This window comes from Pholcus phalangioides, unplaced genomic scaffold (assembly GCF_987345545.1).
Source record: "Pholcus phalangioides strain wild (caught in Gottingen) unplaced genomic scaffold, Ppha-v1.0 ptg000007l_1, whole genome shotgun sequence".
NCBI lineage: Eukaryota > Metazoa > Arthropoda > Arachnida > Araneae > Pholcidae > Pholcus > Pholcus phalangioides.
In genome coordinates, this window is record NW_028301600.1 from 55,514,810 (window position 1) to 55,529,041 (window position 14,232).

Below are 14,232 nucleotides of genomic sequence, written 5' to 3' on the forward strand. Positions count from 1 at the left end.
GCCGGTGACCGCAAAGAGGGGGTTTTACATGCCCTGTTTACGTTCGCAGCACTGTTAGAAATTTTAAATATCTTGCGGCATCACAGTCGATCTCAAGGAGGTATTTCGATGCTTCCCCCCCCCCTTTCCCGACAATAAAATGATCTTCACTCCTAGTTACAGCCCGTCTGTGGCATCTAGTGGCGTGTTTCCCGGGGGGGGGGCACTCAGCGAGCTATAAGCACGGCCATGGACTCCCACATACTGGAGAAGGGCTTCTAGCCTGGGAGCTTTGGCGGACTTTTTATTCCATGTATTTTTTTTTTCCATGATAAAGGGGCCGCACCTTCTGCAGCTGACAAAGAGCATTTCAATAGGGTTCAGTTTCGGCTGCTTCAATGCAGGTTTACTGAATACAATCACCATTTCCTAATTAGAAGGACGGGGAGTGTATAGCGTGTCGCTTATGTGGGGAATATGTCACCTGGAGGCATCCGTCCATATGGGGACCCCCCTTCTGATCCTGAAAACTACATTCTTCTTGACGCCGCCGGTCAAGGCTTTAAAAGCTTTTGTGCTTAATGGATGGCCATCCGTGAAGGACGCCGACATAGATGATCCTAATTGGAATATAAAGAAATTACGGTGGTGAAGAAAAATCTAGACGAGGTTTGCGATTCTGCAAAATAAGAATAGCTGTGTTTGGAGCCACTTGAAGTAAACTCCTTGTTTTTCCCCTGAAAAAAAAAACCCCACAAATGTTGAGATAGACAGTTCCACAGTATTTTATGGTTTGTGTGGACCACATTCCGTTGTGCACGTACATTATAACCTTCTGTTAGTAAAACATGTTGTATTACAAGAAAACGGAAAAGTTCCTCGTGATTCCGCACAGTTTCCTGACAGAAAAAGTAAGCAATATTAAATATAGCTACACATTTTTGATAAATTCATGCATTTTAAACATTTTCTTTAATGATAATTTATTCAGAATCTTCAAAAACAATCTAGATTTTGCAGCCCTCTAATACTTATAATCAATAAAGCGTAGTATAAAATACTTTTTTTTCTGTTAGACATATCAATAAATTAATAAAACTTACCATGTTTTATTTTTTTCAATCATATTTAAAATTTATTTAAGAAAAATTTAAACTCCATTTGGCTTGCATACTTGTAAAAGTGACAATATTTGAATCGAGTTTTTAATAAGAAATTTATGCAACTAAAAAAATTATTATTTTTCTAATTTAAAACCTGATATATGACTCAATATATGAGAGCAAAATAAATCTTAAATAAGTGACATGTAATTTGATTTTGGGGGAAATATACACTGTATCATAAAATATAAATAAATACAGGGCTCGATAAAAATCATTAAAAAATCTAGGCACCAGCCAAATTTTGTAAGAGCCAAGCATGGTTTTTTCACGAGAGAAGTATCTTAAATAATCTTTTTTCAACCTTTCTGGGAATTGATGACCCCTTCCCAGGGCCGCAACTAGATACTTTGTCACCTGGGGCAATTCGGAATTTCGGCGTCCCTTGCATGTAGAAGAAGCAGTTAAAGGGTGAATTCGACTCACATTCTGGTCCAGCGTCCGGAGCACCAGACCTACCTGCTTTCTCTAGTTGTGGCTCTGCTCCTTTCCATGTTGGAAGACAATTATGAAATCGGAAAATTTTGAGCCATCACTAGATTCTGATTTAGCAATCACATATACAAAATTTTAGGCGCGAATACAGATTTTCCAGTCACCATGGTGACCTGGCACTTGGGGTTTGTCCAACCCTGGAATAAATAAAGATGCATATACTGTTCTGAATATATTTTTTGTATATAGTCATTTTCATGACCCCGCCCAGGGGATTTCGGGATTCATGAGATCTGGGGGAATCCTGGGAGGATATACTCAGATTTACGGCATGACTAGATCTGAATAAATTGCCTATGGCGATAGACCGGAGTTGTGCTCGTTTCAATGAGAGAGAGAGAATGAAAGTATATTTTTACTTGGACCGTGATCAAACTAGAATGGGGCTCAAGGGCAAAGGCTACGCCCCCAACAATCAAATAAATTTTTGTTAATTAAATGCTTTTGGGAAATTGGCACCAACTCAAAAATTCTCTGAAAGAAATTCCGTGTCCCCCCCCCCCCCCAATAGATTGGTTTTCTTGGGTACGCTCATGCTCAGGGGTAGTCCCATTCCAAGGGCGTAGCGAAGAGGAAGACTTGGGTGTCTGGTCCCCTCGTCCGAAATGTGAGAAAATGACCGAAAAAAGGGGAAAAAGATGACCAAATCTATTGTTCTGTCACTTTGGTCCCCCCTGCCGAACGAAATTTCTGGCTACGCCCTTGTCCCATTCACTTTGATAACAATACATTAAATGATTGTTATACAGTCGAATATCCTGTTATAACGAACTCCAAGAAACCGGAGAAAACACTTCATTATAAAGAAATTTCAGATTGTTTGCATTGTTCCTATGTATACTTATTAGAGGGATTAGAAAACCATTCGTTAAAACGATATTTTCGCTGTAACGGTATTCGTTAAAACGGGATTCGCCTGTAATTAGAGCCCGAATTTTCCACTTAAAAAAAATGGCTAAATATGAACTAAAACTGAGAAAATATGTGCTAAAAGAACAAATAACCAAGCAAAAAACGCAAATGCTTTTTTAAATGCATCTTTTCTATTTATCTCGATGCATATTCATTTGCAAAAACATTCTCATGCAAATGATTTCTACATGTATTTTATTTAAGAATTTCTAGTTATTAGTACTGTAGCTGCTCACTAATAGAAAGAAAAAGTTGCTCGAAAAAGAAGCAAACTACACGTGCACACAAGTAACAAAACATGAATAATGTCAAAAATGGGCGGATTTTTCTCCTGAGATTTTACTTCTTTTTACTTGAAAAAAAAGAAATGACAAGCAAATAAAGCACCCGGGCTTCGGGTATGGTCCATGTAGCTAGAAGGTCCTTGGAGTTGAGCAACCAAACTATTTGAAAATGTCGAATTTCCGATTCGATAGACGATGTTGCCTGATCCATAAATCCATGGAAGTGAGCATGAATGTAATAAGTTCAGACTTTTAATTGTTCAGTTGGTCATCTAAACCGCTTTGATGATACGAAATTCTATGGAAAACGTCTTATACTCTTAGAGAATCAACTGATTTGAGATCAAAAATCAATATCACATGACTAGAGTTCCGTTCAATCGTTAATATTAGAACGAAATGATCTCAAAGACGTCCCAATGCAGATAAAGCAGCAATTTTCAATAATTTTATGTCCTTACAGAGCGAAACGTGAAAATTCGTTTATAATGAGAACTACGTTACAGCGAGAACTTTTCTTGTGGTTGTGAGCTGTTGTTATAACGAACTTTTATTGTATTATGAGCAATATTAATTTGAAAAATTACAAAAATTTAATTAATCTTCCGCACAACTTGAAAATTTGCACTTATTCTGAAAATTCTTCAATTACATACATTTATATACACATTAATGCTAAAAAGAGGTTAATTTATATAAATGCAACAAACAGGACTAATCATAACAAATTTATAAATAGTGCAAAAAAAAAAAAATGAATAAATCAAAATTAAAAAGGTCAATTTCCCGTGACCTTTCATTAAATTAAGTTGTATAATAACCAAGAATGGCCACTGAAGCTGTGCTTTCCAAAGTGTGAAATATCGACCCCTGGGGGAAGGGGTCGATGCAATTGTCCAAAGGGTCGATAGAAGCTATGGGTTTAGTATAGGATCCTATGGGTGGGATTGAGTTGGGAGAAATGAGAAAGAAATTTTTTTTAAAGAAGAGCTATGGAACACAAAAAGTTTGGGAGACTTTTCACTGAAGCAGCGGTTCTCAACCGGTGCTCCGTGTACACTTCCCGGGGGCTCCGCACCCACTCGAAGAAAATAAATCAGTAAATTCGATAAATGAATATAAGGAGAGCGTACGGGGCTCCACCATAGAAATTTTACGCCGAATAGAGGCGACCACTGATGCATATTTGTGTTTGAGTACAGGTGATCATTTGTGGAGATTTTACTGTATTTAGGAAAATGTAATGGAACCCTTTGTATATATCTCCCTATTACGTTTCTGACCTTACTTATTTGTACGAGGTTTTGCTTCAGTTGCTATACATTTCTATACATTATCCCTGTATACAGGACCTAATTTCTTCATGGGCAAATGAAGCCTTTATAACTTTGAGCCCCCGAAATTCAAACAACATACATTCACTGACCAATTAACATCTTTGACTCTTGTCGCAAGAGCCTCCTAATTCCTGCTTTACCCAGGGCCCTGCCTGTATACACTTCAATTAATCGACGTTTTCACTTCGATTCGAACTCCCAAGTCTTTGGAAAACACCTTTTCTATCAATCGAATCACATAATTTTTCAATTGGTGAAAACGTGTCACTGAAATACAGTGTTTTACAGTTTTCAAAAACCCATCATGAAGAAACGTTGTAAGCGGAAAAACTAAGCGGGATCGACTGTAGTTTCTCATGCATATTTTTTACTGAAAAAGTAATAAAATTTAAAATGATTGACTGGTTCAATCAGGGCTGCAACTAGATGCTTGGTTACCCGGGGCAAGCGCGCATTTTGACGCCCCCCTTGTAATGTTGAAGGAGAGGTTTTAGAATGAAATTTGCACCCCATCCGGTCTAGCGCCCGGGACACGAGACCCGCCTGCTCCTCCCTAGTTGTGGCCCTGTGTTCCATGGCTTTTGACAGGTACTGAAATAATTATTGAACGGGCTACGGTATGCTGATAGCCAGGGCTGTAACTGGGATTTTTGTCGCCCCCACATTCGATAATTTTGTAACGGTGTTCTCTGTCAAGTAAAGGACGTTTTACATAACGTTTAAATAACGCTTTTTTTTCTGTTAAATCTTGAAATGAATACCGTAAAATTGCTTGAGACTTTAGCAACAATAATGTTATGATAGTATTATAAGTATATTTCTTCTCAAGCATAAGATTTTGAATCAAAACGACAGATTTTCACAAAATTTTTTTTCGGAAACGTCTGTAAAAAAAAAGTGGGGGGGGAGGGTAATTTTCGGAAAAAGTTCGTTTTTCAGTACTGCTTTCGCATTTATACGACGCGTCGTATAAACGAGGTTCCACTAGAGCCTGAGCCCCCCCAACATTTTCAATAAGTTTACGCCTATGCATATATTTACTATTAATCAATGTATAGATTCCCTTCTGATTGATTTTACATTTCATTAAAAATATCTTAGCATTTTGTCAATATCTTCTAATCAAATTTAAAGCAAATTAGATTCTCTCTCAGACACACATCTTCTGATTCCCTATTCATACTTTGGTTTTCCTGGTAAACTGATTTTATTTTACTTCCCTGATGGTCCACCATTCTGATCTGTCGCCATTTAACTGTCACATATTTTAACACCTGAATATGGAAGCTATGTCAGATTTGTGTTGGAGAAACTTAACATTGTGCTTATGTGTGTGTGTGCCCAGCATTTGGCATGTTTTGTGTTCAGTAGGTAGTGCCATCTATCTAGCGGCGCAACTAGATACTTTCACAAACGGGGCAAGTACACATTTTGGAACACCCATGTAATGTAGAAGAAGCAGTTATAAAGGGTGAATTTGGTGCCCCCCTATAGTCCAGAGCGCAGGACACTAGGCCCGCCTGTCCCTCCCAGTTGCGGTCCTGCATCTATTCTCCAAACTGGAAATGCGTGCATTTGAAGTTCAATATATGCATATTTGTATTATAGGTCTGCGTGGTTGCCGTGGCAACCAGAAGTTTTTTCCAAAGGAATAGCCAACTCAAAATTTTAAATCTTTAGAAAATCACATTTTTAGCTGATTACCATTGCGAAAATGCAAGTTCCAAACACGGATTTTCACCAAAAGCAAAATTTGGTGGAGGTTATAAGGGGCCTCTTCCTTTCTCCCCCCCCCGAAATTAAAAATTGAAAATATTTTGTAGAGAATTAAAATATTGGAATAAAATAGTTCATTTTATACTATCTGTGAAGAATTTGATTCTGGTGCCCCTCCAAAAGCCGATTCTGCGTACACACCCGTGATTTTCACGATGCGAAACGGTGACTACCGCATAGCAGCTAGATGACAAAACTGGATATTCAAGGTAGAGTTTTTACAGATTCTGTTTTTTTCCATGATATCGGGAAGGTTTTACAATTTGAACGGGCATTCCAATCCTTTACAATTAAAAAAAAACAAACACGCATTCGCAATATTGTAGGAACAAGACAAATTTACGCCATAGAGACGTGGTCTTTGAATGCCGGCCGATAGCCACAAAGTACCGTAATTTCCCGTATATAACCACAGGGGCGTAGCCAGAAATTTCTTTTAGGGGGGGGGACCAAAGTGATAGAACAATAGATTTGGCCATCTTTTTCCCTTTTTTTAGTAATTTTCTCACATTTCGGGAGGGTTGGGGGAACAGACCCCGCAAGTCCCTCTCCCCCCCCGCTACGCTCTTGTATAACCAGAAGGTAGAAAATCTGCAGGGTAATAAAAATCCGAAATTTGAAACTTCTGTACACGGCGCCTCATTCAGGAAATCAACTAGATATCCCTCATTTTAAGCCGAGTTTTTGTAGGAATAAGTTTTTTGCACAGCGTGAACCAAGTTAGACCATTTCGCGCCAGCAGAAACGTGTTACATAATTACGCTACGCGTTTGTGTTTTCCTAGCACGGTGCATCAGATCAGGGGGCTATATTATAGTATATGGCCTTGACATCAGCTACTCTGTCGTCTGCATGCTCTGGTTTGAAGGGAAGTAAAAGAAAACACGGGAGAGAGAGAGAGAGAGAGAGTGAAGAGAACATTGGCAAAATGCGCTGCGCACAATGCATTTGACTCCTCCAGAAGCAGTGGGCCAACACGCCCAACGTAAAGTGCTGTCGTGAGGCGTATTGCGCTCTGTAGGAAACCTGCTCCTAGGAAAACCCGGCTTTATTCTTCAACAACCCGCGTGTATATCAATAGAGTACAGTGTACAAAGTAGTAAAACCAGATTTTCAAGGTCGAGCGATCATGATACACGATAAAAAGAAGAAGAAAAAAAAGAAAGGGAAAAAAGTTGGGGAGGTTTTTCTCTCTACTTTTTTCTTCTTAGAACTAGGAAAAAAAAATTTTACAAATTTAAATTACGTGTAAATTTAATGTAAATTAATGTAAAATTTAATGTAATTTTAAATTACGAACAAAATTTTTACACGTCCTTTTCTGAAATTCTGGGTATTTGACGTGTTATAATGCATCAATGGCATCTCTGGATATCCCTAAAATCCCGCTCTCTTGAAAGGCTAATGTTCCATAAATGGAACATGCATTTTTGAACGCCCGTAGCTCTTTAACGTTTAACAGTAAAGAGAAACTAACTGATTTTCTTTGATGGATATATTTAGAGGTAGAAACACACAAAATAATTTTCAATTTACTTCAAAGTTGAAATTTTGGCAAATTTTTATCGAAATGGGAGAAAAAAGTCCCAAAAATGTCAAATTTCAAAATTCTGTCGAAAATGTTCATATCAACCTGAAGTTTCCGAATTTCTTTCAAAAAATACTTTGAACTCTCGTTTATATACGATAAAAAACCTGAAATGTTTGAATCAATTTTTATCTGATATTTTTGTAAATAAAAACTATGTTCCATTTATGGAACATTGGACTTTAAAAACAGTTAATAACATAAAACCTCATTTCAGGCAACGAATTAAATAAAATTTAGGAACCACTGGTGTAGACAATAGCTGGACACGTTTGAAACTACATGAAGGTCTTTCTACAGCAGTAAAGGAAAACATAAATAAAAACCAAAAAAATGTATTAAAGCAGAAGTTGCCTGCTTGTCAAAAAAAAAGTTGAAAAAGATTTGTTACTGAGTGACAAAGGAAAATAAACAAAGCAGTTGCAGCAGCCTTGCAGTGTTTGTTTGAATAAATTATGGTGTATATTAAGCAAATGTATGAAAGTGCATCTGAGCTTAAGGAATCCTCAAGTTAATGTTTGAAAACATAGATGAAATACAGCACAGACTCCTAACTGAATGTGCATCAATAGTTCATACCTGACTTGAAGAGTAATGTCCACTGGATGCAATTCTTTCTACATTAACATTGAAAGGTTGGTCATCATTTTTACAACATCTGAGAAAACTGTATGTCCATAGCAAATAGAAAAAAGATAAAATAAAAAAGGTATCATAATCAACAGAAATCGAAATGTTGAGACTTATATAACAAGTAAAAAAAATATATGAGATGATAATATCACTTAAAAATCATATGCATATGGGTCTTATAAAAGGTCATAAATTTTACCTATAATATACTATTGAGCCATAATAAGCATTAATGTTTCCATATAAATGCTTCACAAATTGGTTTCAGAAACTAATATAAACATCAAGAGTTTTAATAAAGTTGGTATTGTACTCAGTAATTTTTGAATGAATAAAAAAATTCATGTATGAGGTGGTTCTGTTATAAAACTGGATGCAAATATACCTGAAATTTGTTATTTCAAGGAAAAACATTTAATTTGAATAACCTTATCGTTACATATCTTAAGAGATCTGTGCATTAGTAGACATCTATGCCCAAATAAGAATATGAGTCCAGATCTAGCACGCTAAACTGCCAGGCAGCATAGGAATCTAAATCACTTCTGGTCTTACCATGGTTTTTATGATTATTTTATGGACTAATATACACAATGTTTTTCGTGAAAAACATTTACACTTACTTCGTGAAAAACATTTCATCAGCAAGTACAGACACACCTTTTTTCTCACTTTGAATTTTGTAAAATGATGTGCTTTGAAGAGTTCAATGAAAGTGAAATACATTAAATTTCTCCACCAAATTACTGGCTTGTCTCGAAAAAAAATTGTTAATGCAATTGGAAGCTCAGGATATGCTTTTTTAACCATGGAATAGTTGATGTTCAAATGATCAAAAGAAAAAACATAGCTTGTCAAAAAAGTTCAAGTTGTTCATTCAAAGCAATAGCGGTGATAAATATGTTACGATTTTCAGAGATGTCTTTGAAACACAATTATGCTTCATATAATACTTGACTGTTTTCAAACTTATCAAATTAGGTACTCATCGCATTTTGATGAGCAAATAGCACATACTTGGAATTTACTGCCTATTTACAGAACAACCACTTACTTCTGAGGGCTTTGTTAGTTATGAAAAATGCTTCTGCTCACCCTCCCAGCTTAAACACAACTTACTGAAGGAAATTCAGTTTTACAATTTTTACAGGGACCTAAAAAATTATATAAATTTGTATGCAAAAAGAAACAGTTACAGAAAGAAGTAATGGAATTTCTTTGAAGAAAAGACATTAATTGCAGCTCCTTAACATAGATTTGATCCAGCCAATGGACTGGTAATTCATTTGAATTAGAACTTAAAAAAATATGAACAAGCTTTAGTTAGCTGAAACATGGACTTATTCAATAATCACAAAGTCAATACAATTTTAGAGGCATTTTGAAGCATACACAAAAAAATAGTGTCTCTTGATTGATTTTTTGGTGAAATCCTCTAAATCTGTCTTTTTTTTCCTTGCAACACTTTATGCTACAAAAGCTACCATTTCAATTAATGTGAAATTTAAGCAAAAGAAACACATTGCTGATCTGATGTTGAAAAATGTGAAAGTGCTGGGGAATCTTTATGTATTTTCATTATTAGTATATTATTTAACAAATTTGTCTGGTACTATTTTATATAATAAATAGAACGTCTCAATTGAAATTCATACGTTTCACTTATAAATTTGAAATATCATTTAGAGTAACTTAAAATGTGGCATGACAAACATACCTATCACAATGTACAGCATCGTGGATGGCTTTATGGATATGACTTCTCACATTAAGAAGTTTTTTCCCACATCTGAAATAAGAAAATCAATTTTATATGTTCTTCAGAATTAGTATTAGATAATATATAACTCATGGATATTGGAATTTAGTATGCATCTTAATGAATAAAATATTCCATTATACTATGTGTTGAGATAGCGAGAATGATATAATGTCTCATTATTTTCAAGAATAAAGAAAAATCTATTTTTTTGACCAAGGCAAAAAAATTCCTCTTATGTTTGAAAGTCTCCAATTGATGGAAATGACAAACTCCTTAGAGTATTCCCTCTAACCATCTTTGACTAATCCCCAAAGATGAATATACCAAAAACTGTGACGTATGTTGCAGAACAATCTGGGGAAAAATTTTAAGAAAAAAAAAGTATGGCTAAGACACTATACTGGAAATTTTTATGGAAAAACATTTTCGGTTAGATGATGGCTCCCTACAGAACAATGCAAAACATTCTGCTTCAGGGAACTAACTTACAATACTTGGCTGAGAAACAAGAAGTATCTTTACCAACCATGCGACATCAATACAAAGAATACCTAAACTTTAATTTCTGCTGAAATCCCAATTGGCAACAACACAAATCGGAAAAAAATTGTAGTTTAGTTATTCTAATTGTAGTTTTGTTATGTATGGTGCTATTTTTTCAAGTGTTGATATTCTATAAGTACATTATATTTCACCAATAATAATAAAAAATAAATTAGACCATATTTTGTTTCACAATTATACAGTTTATGTAACTTAATTTGATTATATCGGGAACCAGGATTTCTGATAACTAAAGCCAAAGCTATCACACAAGCAAATATAATGACCATGTCTTTTTTCATGTGAATGAAAGGGAGAAACTTATTTTTAAACAAAACACAGAGCTAATAGAAAATTGCTCAAACATGCCACAGCATTCCACCGACACATTTTTCCCCCTTCAAGCTAAGACCCCTCGCCCTTTTTTGATTCAGCCATTGTGAGGAGTTAGAAAAGAATGATTTAACACAGATTATGATACTCATTTAATGTGCAGCGCATTTCATAGATCCCTTGAGAAAGTCTTTCGACCAAATAATTGTGAATCTCGTCAATTCAAAAAAAAAAAAACTGACGAAGAACTGAAGGAAGGGGCTATTTTATATCTTACATGTTTCTTCACGACAGGAAGGCCATTGCAAAAGCATCGCCACACACCTGAATTATAGCAACTACTAAGAGACCCGATTATAACATTCAAAATGAGTAAAAAAAGACAATACAAACCAAAATTTTGATAACTTTAAACAAATTTTTTCTCATGTTAATTATATAGGTTTGTTTTGAACATTGCAAAAGTGATAATAACACAGAAATGATAACATTACTCATGATTCTAATAAGCAGCATCTACTGTATAGGCTAGAAATGTCTCGTAACAAAACAATATTGACCAAATGGTTAAAAAAGTCTTCTGATATCAAGTGGCAATTGTTCTTGCGGTGATGATGTATTCATCATACACATACAAAATTATGAAGCGTCAAAGGCAAATTACCGAACAAGTGGCTCAAAAAAAAACTTAAAAAGACGAGATAAAAAAAGGAAACAAAAGTGCACGTGAATTAGAATGCTTCACACTTTAAAATGAATACTTTGCAATAATAATTTGGTAAACTAGTGGCTTTTTGAATTTAGCATATTCAACTACTACACAATTAATTGTCTACTAGTTATAAGTATTAAATAATTATAATTAAATAATTAGCTAATGAGTAATTAACTGATGGGTTAATTGACTGCAATAATTAATTTACTCAAAACAGTAAATGCCAGTTTTTAATGAATCAATTAGCCATTATCATTCTATTCGTTCCTGACACTTATTAGTTAATAATCATAATAACTAACTGATCATATATTATCATGTTTTAGTATCAATTCTTTTGTATTATTCTTTAACACATTCACTGTCGGTCATGTTAGGTTGCGTTGACAGTTAATGCTGACATAAAAGTATATTGTACCCACATGCCGACTTACTTATTATAAGAAATGATTTAAATGTGGTAATAAAAGGTGATTGTGTATCACACTAATAAATTTAAAAACCACATACATTTACAACTAGTTTTTAACCTTCGCTCCATGCCAATACCACTTTATATACCCAAAACATTGATGCATAGCTTTTCCCACACCAGAGCATGATTGCCACCTGAGACATCCCCCAACACCTTGCGGCAGAACACGATTGGCTCTTCAGCAATAATGCCATATCACACGCTGGCAAAAGATTGGCAGTGAATTTGGTAAGAAATGTAATATTGCACTACTAGTCGAAGGGGTGTAGGGGAGGTTATCCCTAACTATGAATGGGGACAAGTCGGGTATAGTGATTATATTTATATTGATTCACAAAAGATCCTGCCATCCCTGTGTGAGCACTGAGCCATCATGAAAAAATTAAAGCAAAATTGTTAATTAATTAAAAACTAGATTTTGCTTCTATTATGTCATAATTAATTAATGATTAGTAATAACTAGAGCCCGGATTATATGCACTAAAAAAGTGGCAAAATATGCACTTAAAAATGCAAAAATATGCACTTGAAATACAAAATGTGCACTGAAAATTCCAAAATATGCATTAAACACCCCAGAATATGCATTAGAAATCTTGAAAAAGTCAAAAATTCCGAAATATGTATAAAAAAAGGGAAAATATGCATTAAAAAATACACCATGCAAAAAAAACGAATGTGTTTTTAAAATACATGTTTTCTATTAGTGCATATGTATTTCATTTTTACCAAAAAATATCCCCTCATATATATGTATACAGCATATGCAAATAACTTCTACATATTTTTTATTCAGGCATTTTTTTAGTTTTCAGTTTGTTGTAGCTGCTCAATAACGAAAATAGCAGTAATAAAAGAATTTCGACACTATTTCTAAAAACAAAATTAACATTTTGACACATCTCTAGAAATAGCCTTACAATAAAACAGTTAGTAATCGTAAAATACTTTATAAATATGTATTAATTCACTAAATTTCACATACCGGGAAAAAAAAATCGATGTTATGAAAATATTATGAACCATATTTATTTGGAAAATTATAAAAAAAAAAAGTGAGTTTAAGTAAACCTTCAAAAATATGCACTTATACTGGAAATTCTTTGATTTTATGCATTTATACGCACTAATACTAAAAAAGGCCAAAATATGCAAATGCATATGCACATATGCATTTGCATATAATCCGGGCTCTAGTAATAACAATGATTAATTACTGCAAAAACTGCTAGATTTCGTATAATAAGTAATTATTGTTAATTAATGTTTAATTAACAATTAAAAATTTTTTAAAGCTAAATTGAAAGTTAGTTAAAATACAGCACTTCTTGGACACGGTGCTAAGGCCACATGAGCCCCCTTGCCCAAGCAATTTTGCAAGGTCTCAGAGTCCCTGAGTAATTCATAAATATAAAAAATGCCATGCCTCTCTGCATATGTTCTTGAAAAAAGACAAACATTACAATTTGTATGACTAACTAGTATACGTTGCATCTACTAGTATGTTTTTTAGTTATGTCTATAACTAATGCTCTAGAAATGCTTGTCCATTAGATCAATATCATTCATTCTATCATTACATTTCTTCACGATTTGAGGCTGCAGTACGTCCATACAGCTTTTGAGAGTGTATGAATATATTATAGAAGCCAATGGTTCATAAGTAATGCAACCGCATTTCGATGCAACTGCCATGCCAACATTATCATTCCAGGAGAATGCATATAAAGAACCACCAGACTGGTAATCTTCCTTGAATCTTCATCTTTTGCAGAACAAGCTTCATGAGGGGGATGTAACACTTTACCCACATTATCACAAAATACAGGGTTAGTATAAAATGAATGGCTGGATATTAAAAATTAATATTTTCGAAACTATTGCACATAATATAATCAGTGATACATAATAATTAAAAAAAAACAAAGTTTTTATTCAGTGTAAACCTTTTGTAGTACGACAAACATCTAATCTGCAATCAATATAATTCCACACACTTAGCAGTTCTACACTATCAGTGGTTCTTAATTTGTTTGTTTCTCAGTTGTGTTAATGTTTACGATATGGTTATCAAGTTCATTGAGTGTTTTCCCCAATGGTGGTTCATTAACAATGAACTTAGCAGATGCACCAGTGCTGCAAAATGTGTGGAATCAACTTGATTACAGATTGGATGTTTATCGTGTTATGAAATGTTTACACATAGAATATTTATAACTAAAAAAAAATTATAAACA

General features: G+C 34.5%; 1 protein-coding gene across 1 annotated transcript in view; it reads right to left on the bottom strand.

Annotated features, from left to right (window-relative positions):
- The window catches only part of htt (huntingtin), a 441,906-nt gene that overhangs the window by 100,300 nt on the left and 327,374 nt on the right, over positions 1–14,232 (bottom strand). The window contains exons 45-46 of the mRNA XM_089233919.1: positions 9,885–9,956; positions 8,114–8,201 (exon numbers count right to left, since the gene is read on the bottom strand). Coding sequence (XP_089090045.1) covers positions 8,114–8,201; positions 9,885–9,956 — 160 coding nt within the window. The remainder of the gene's footprint in view (positions 1–8,113; positions 8,202–9,884; positions 9,957–14,232) is intronic.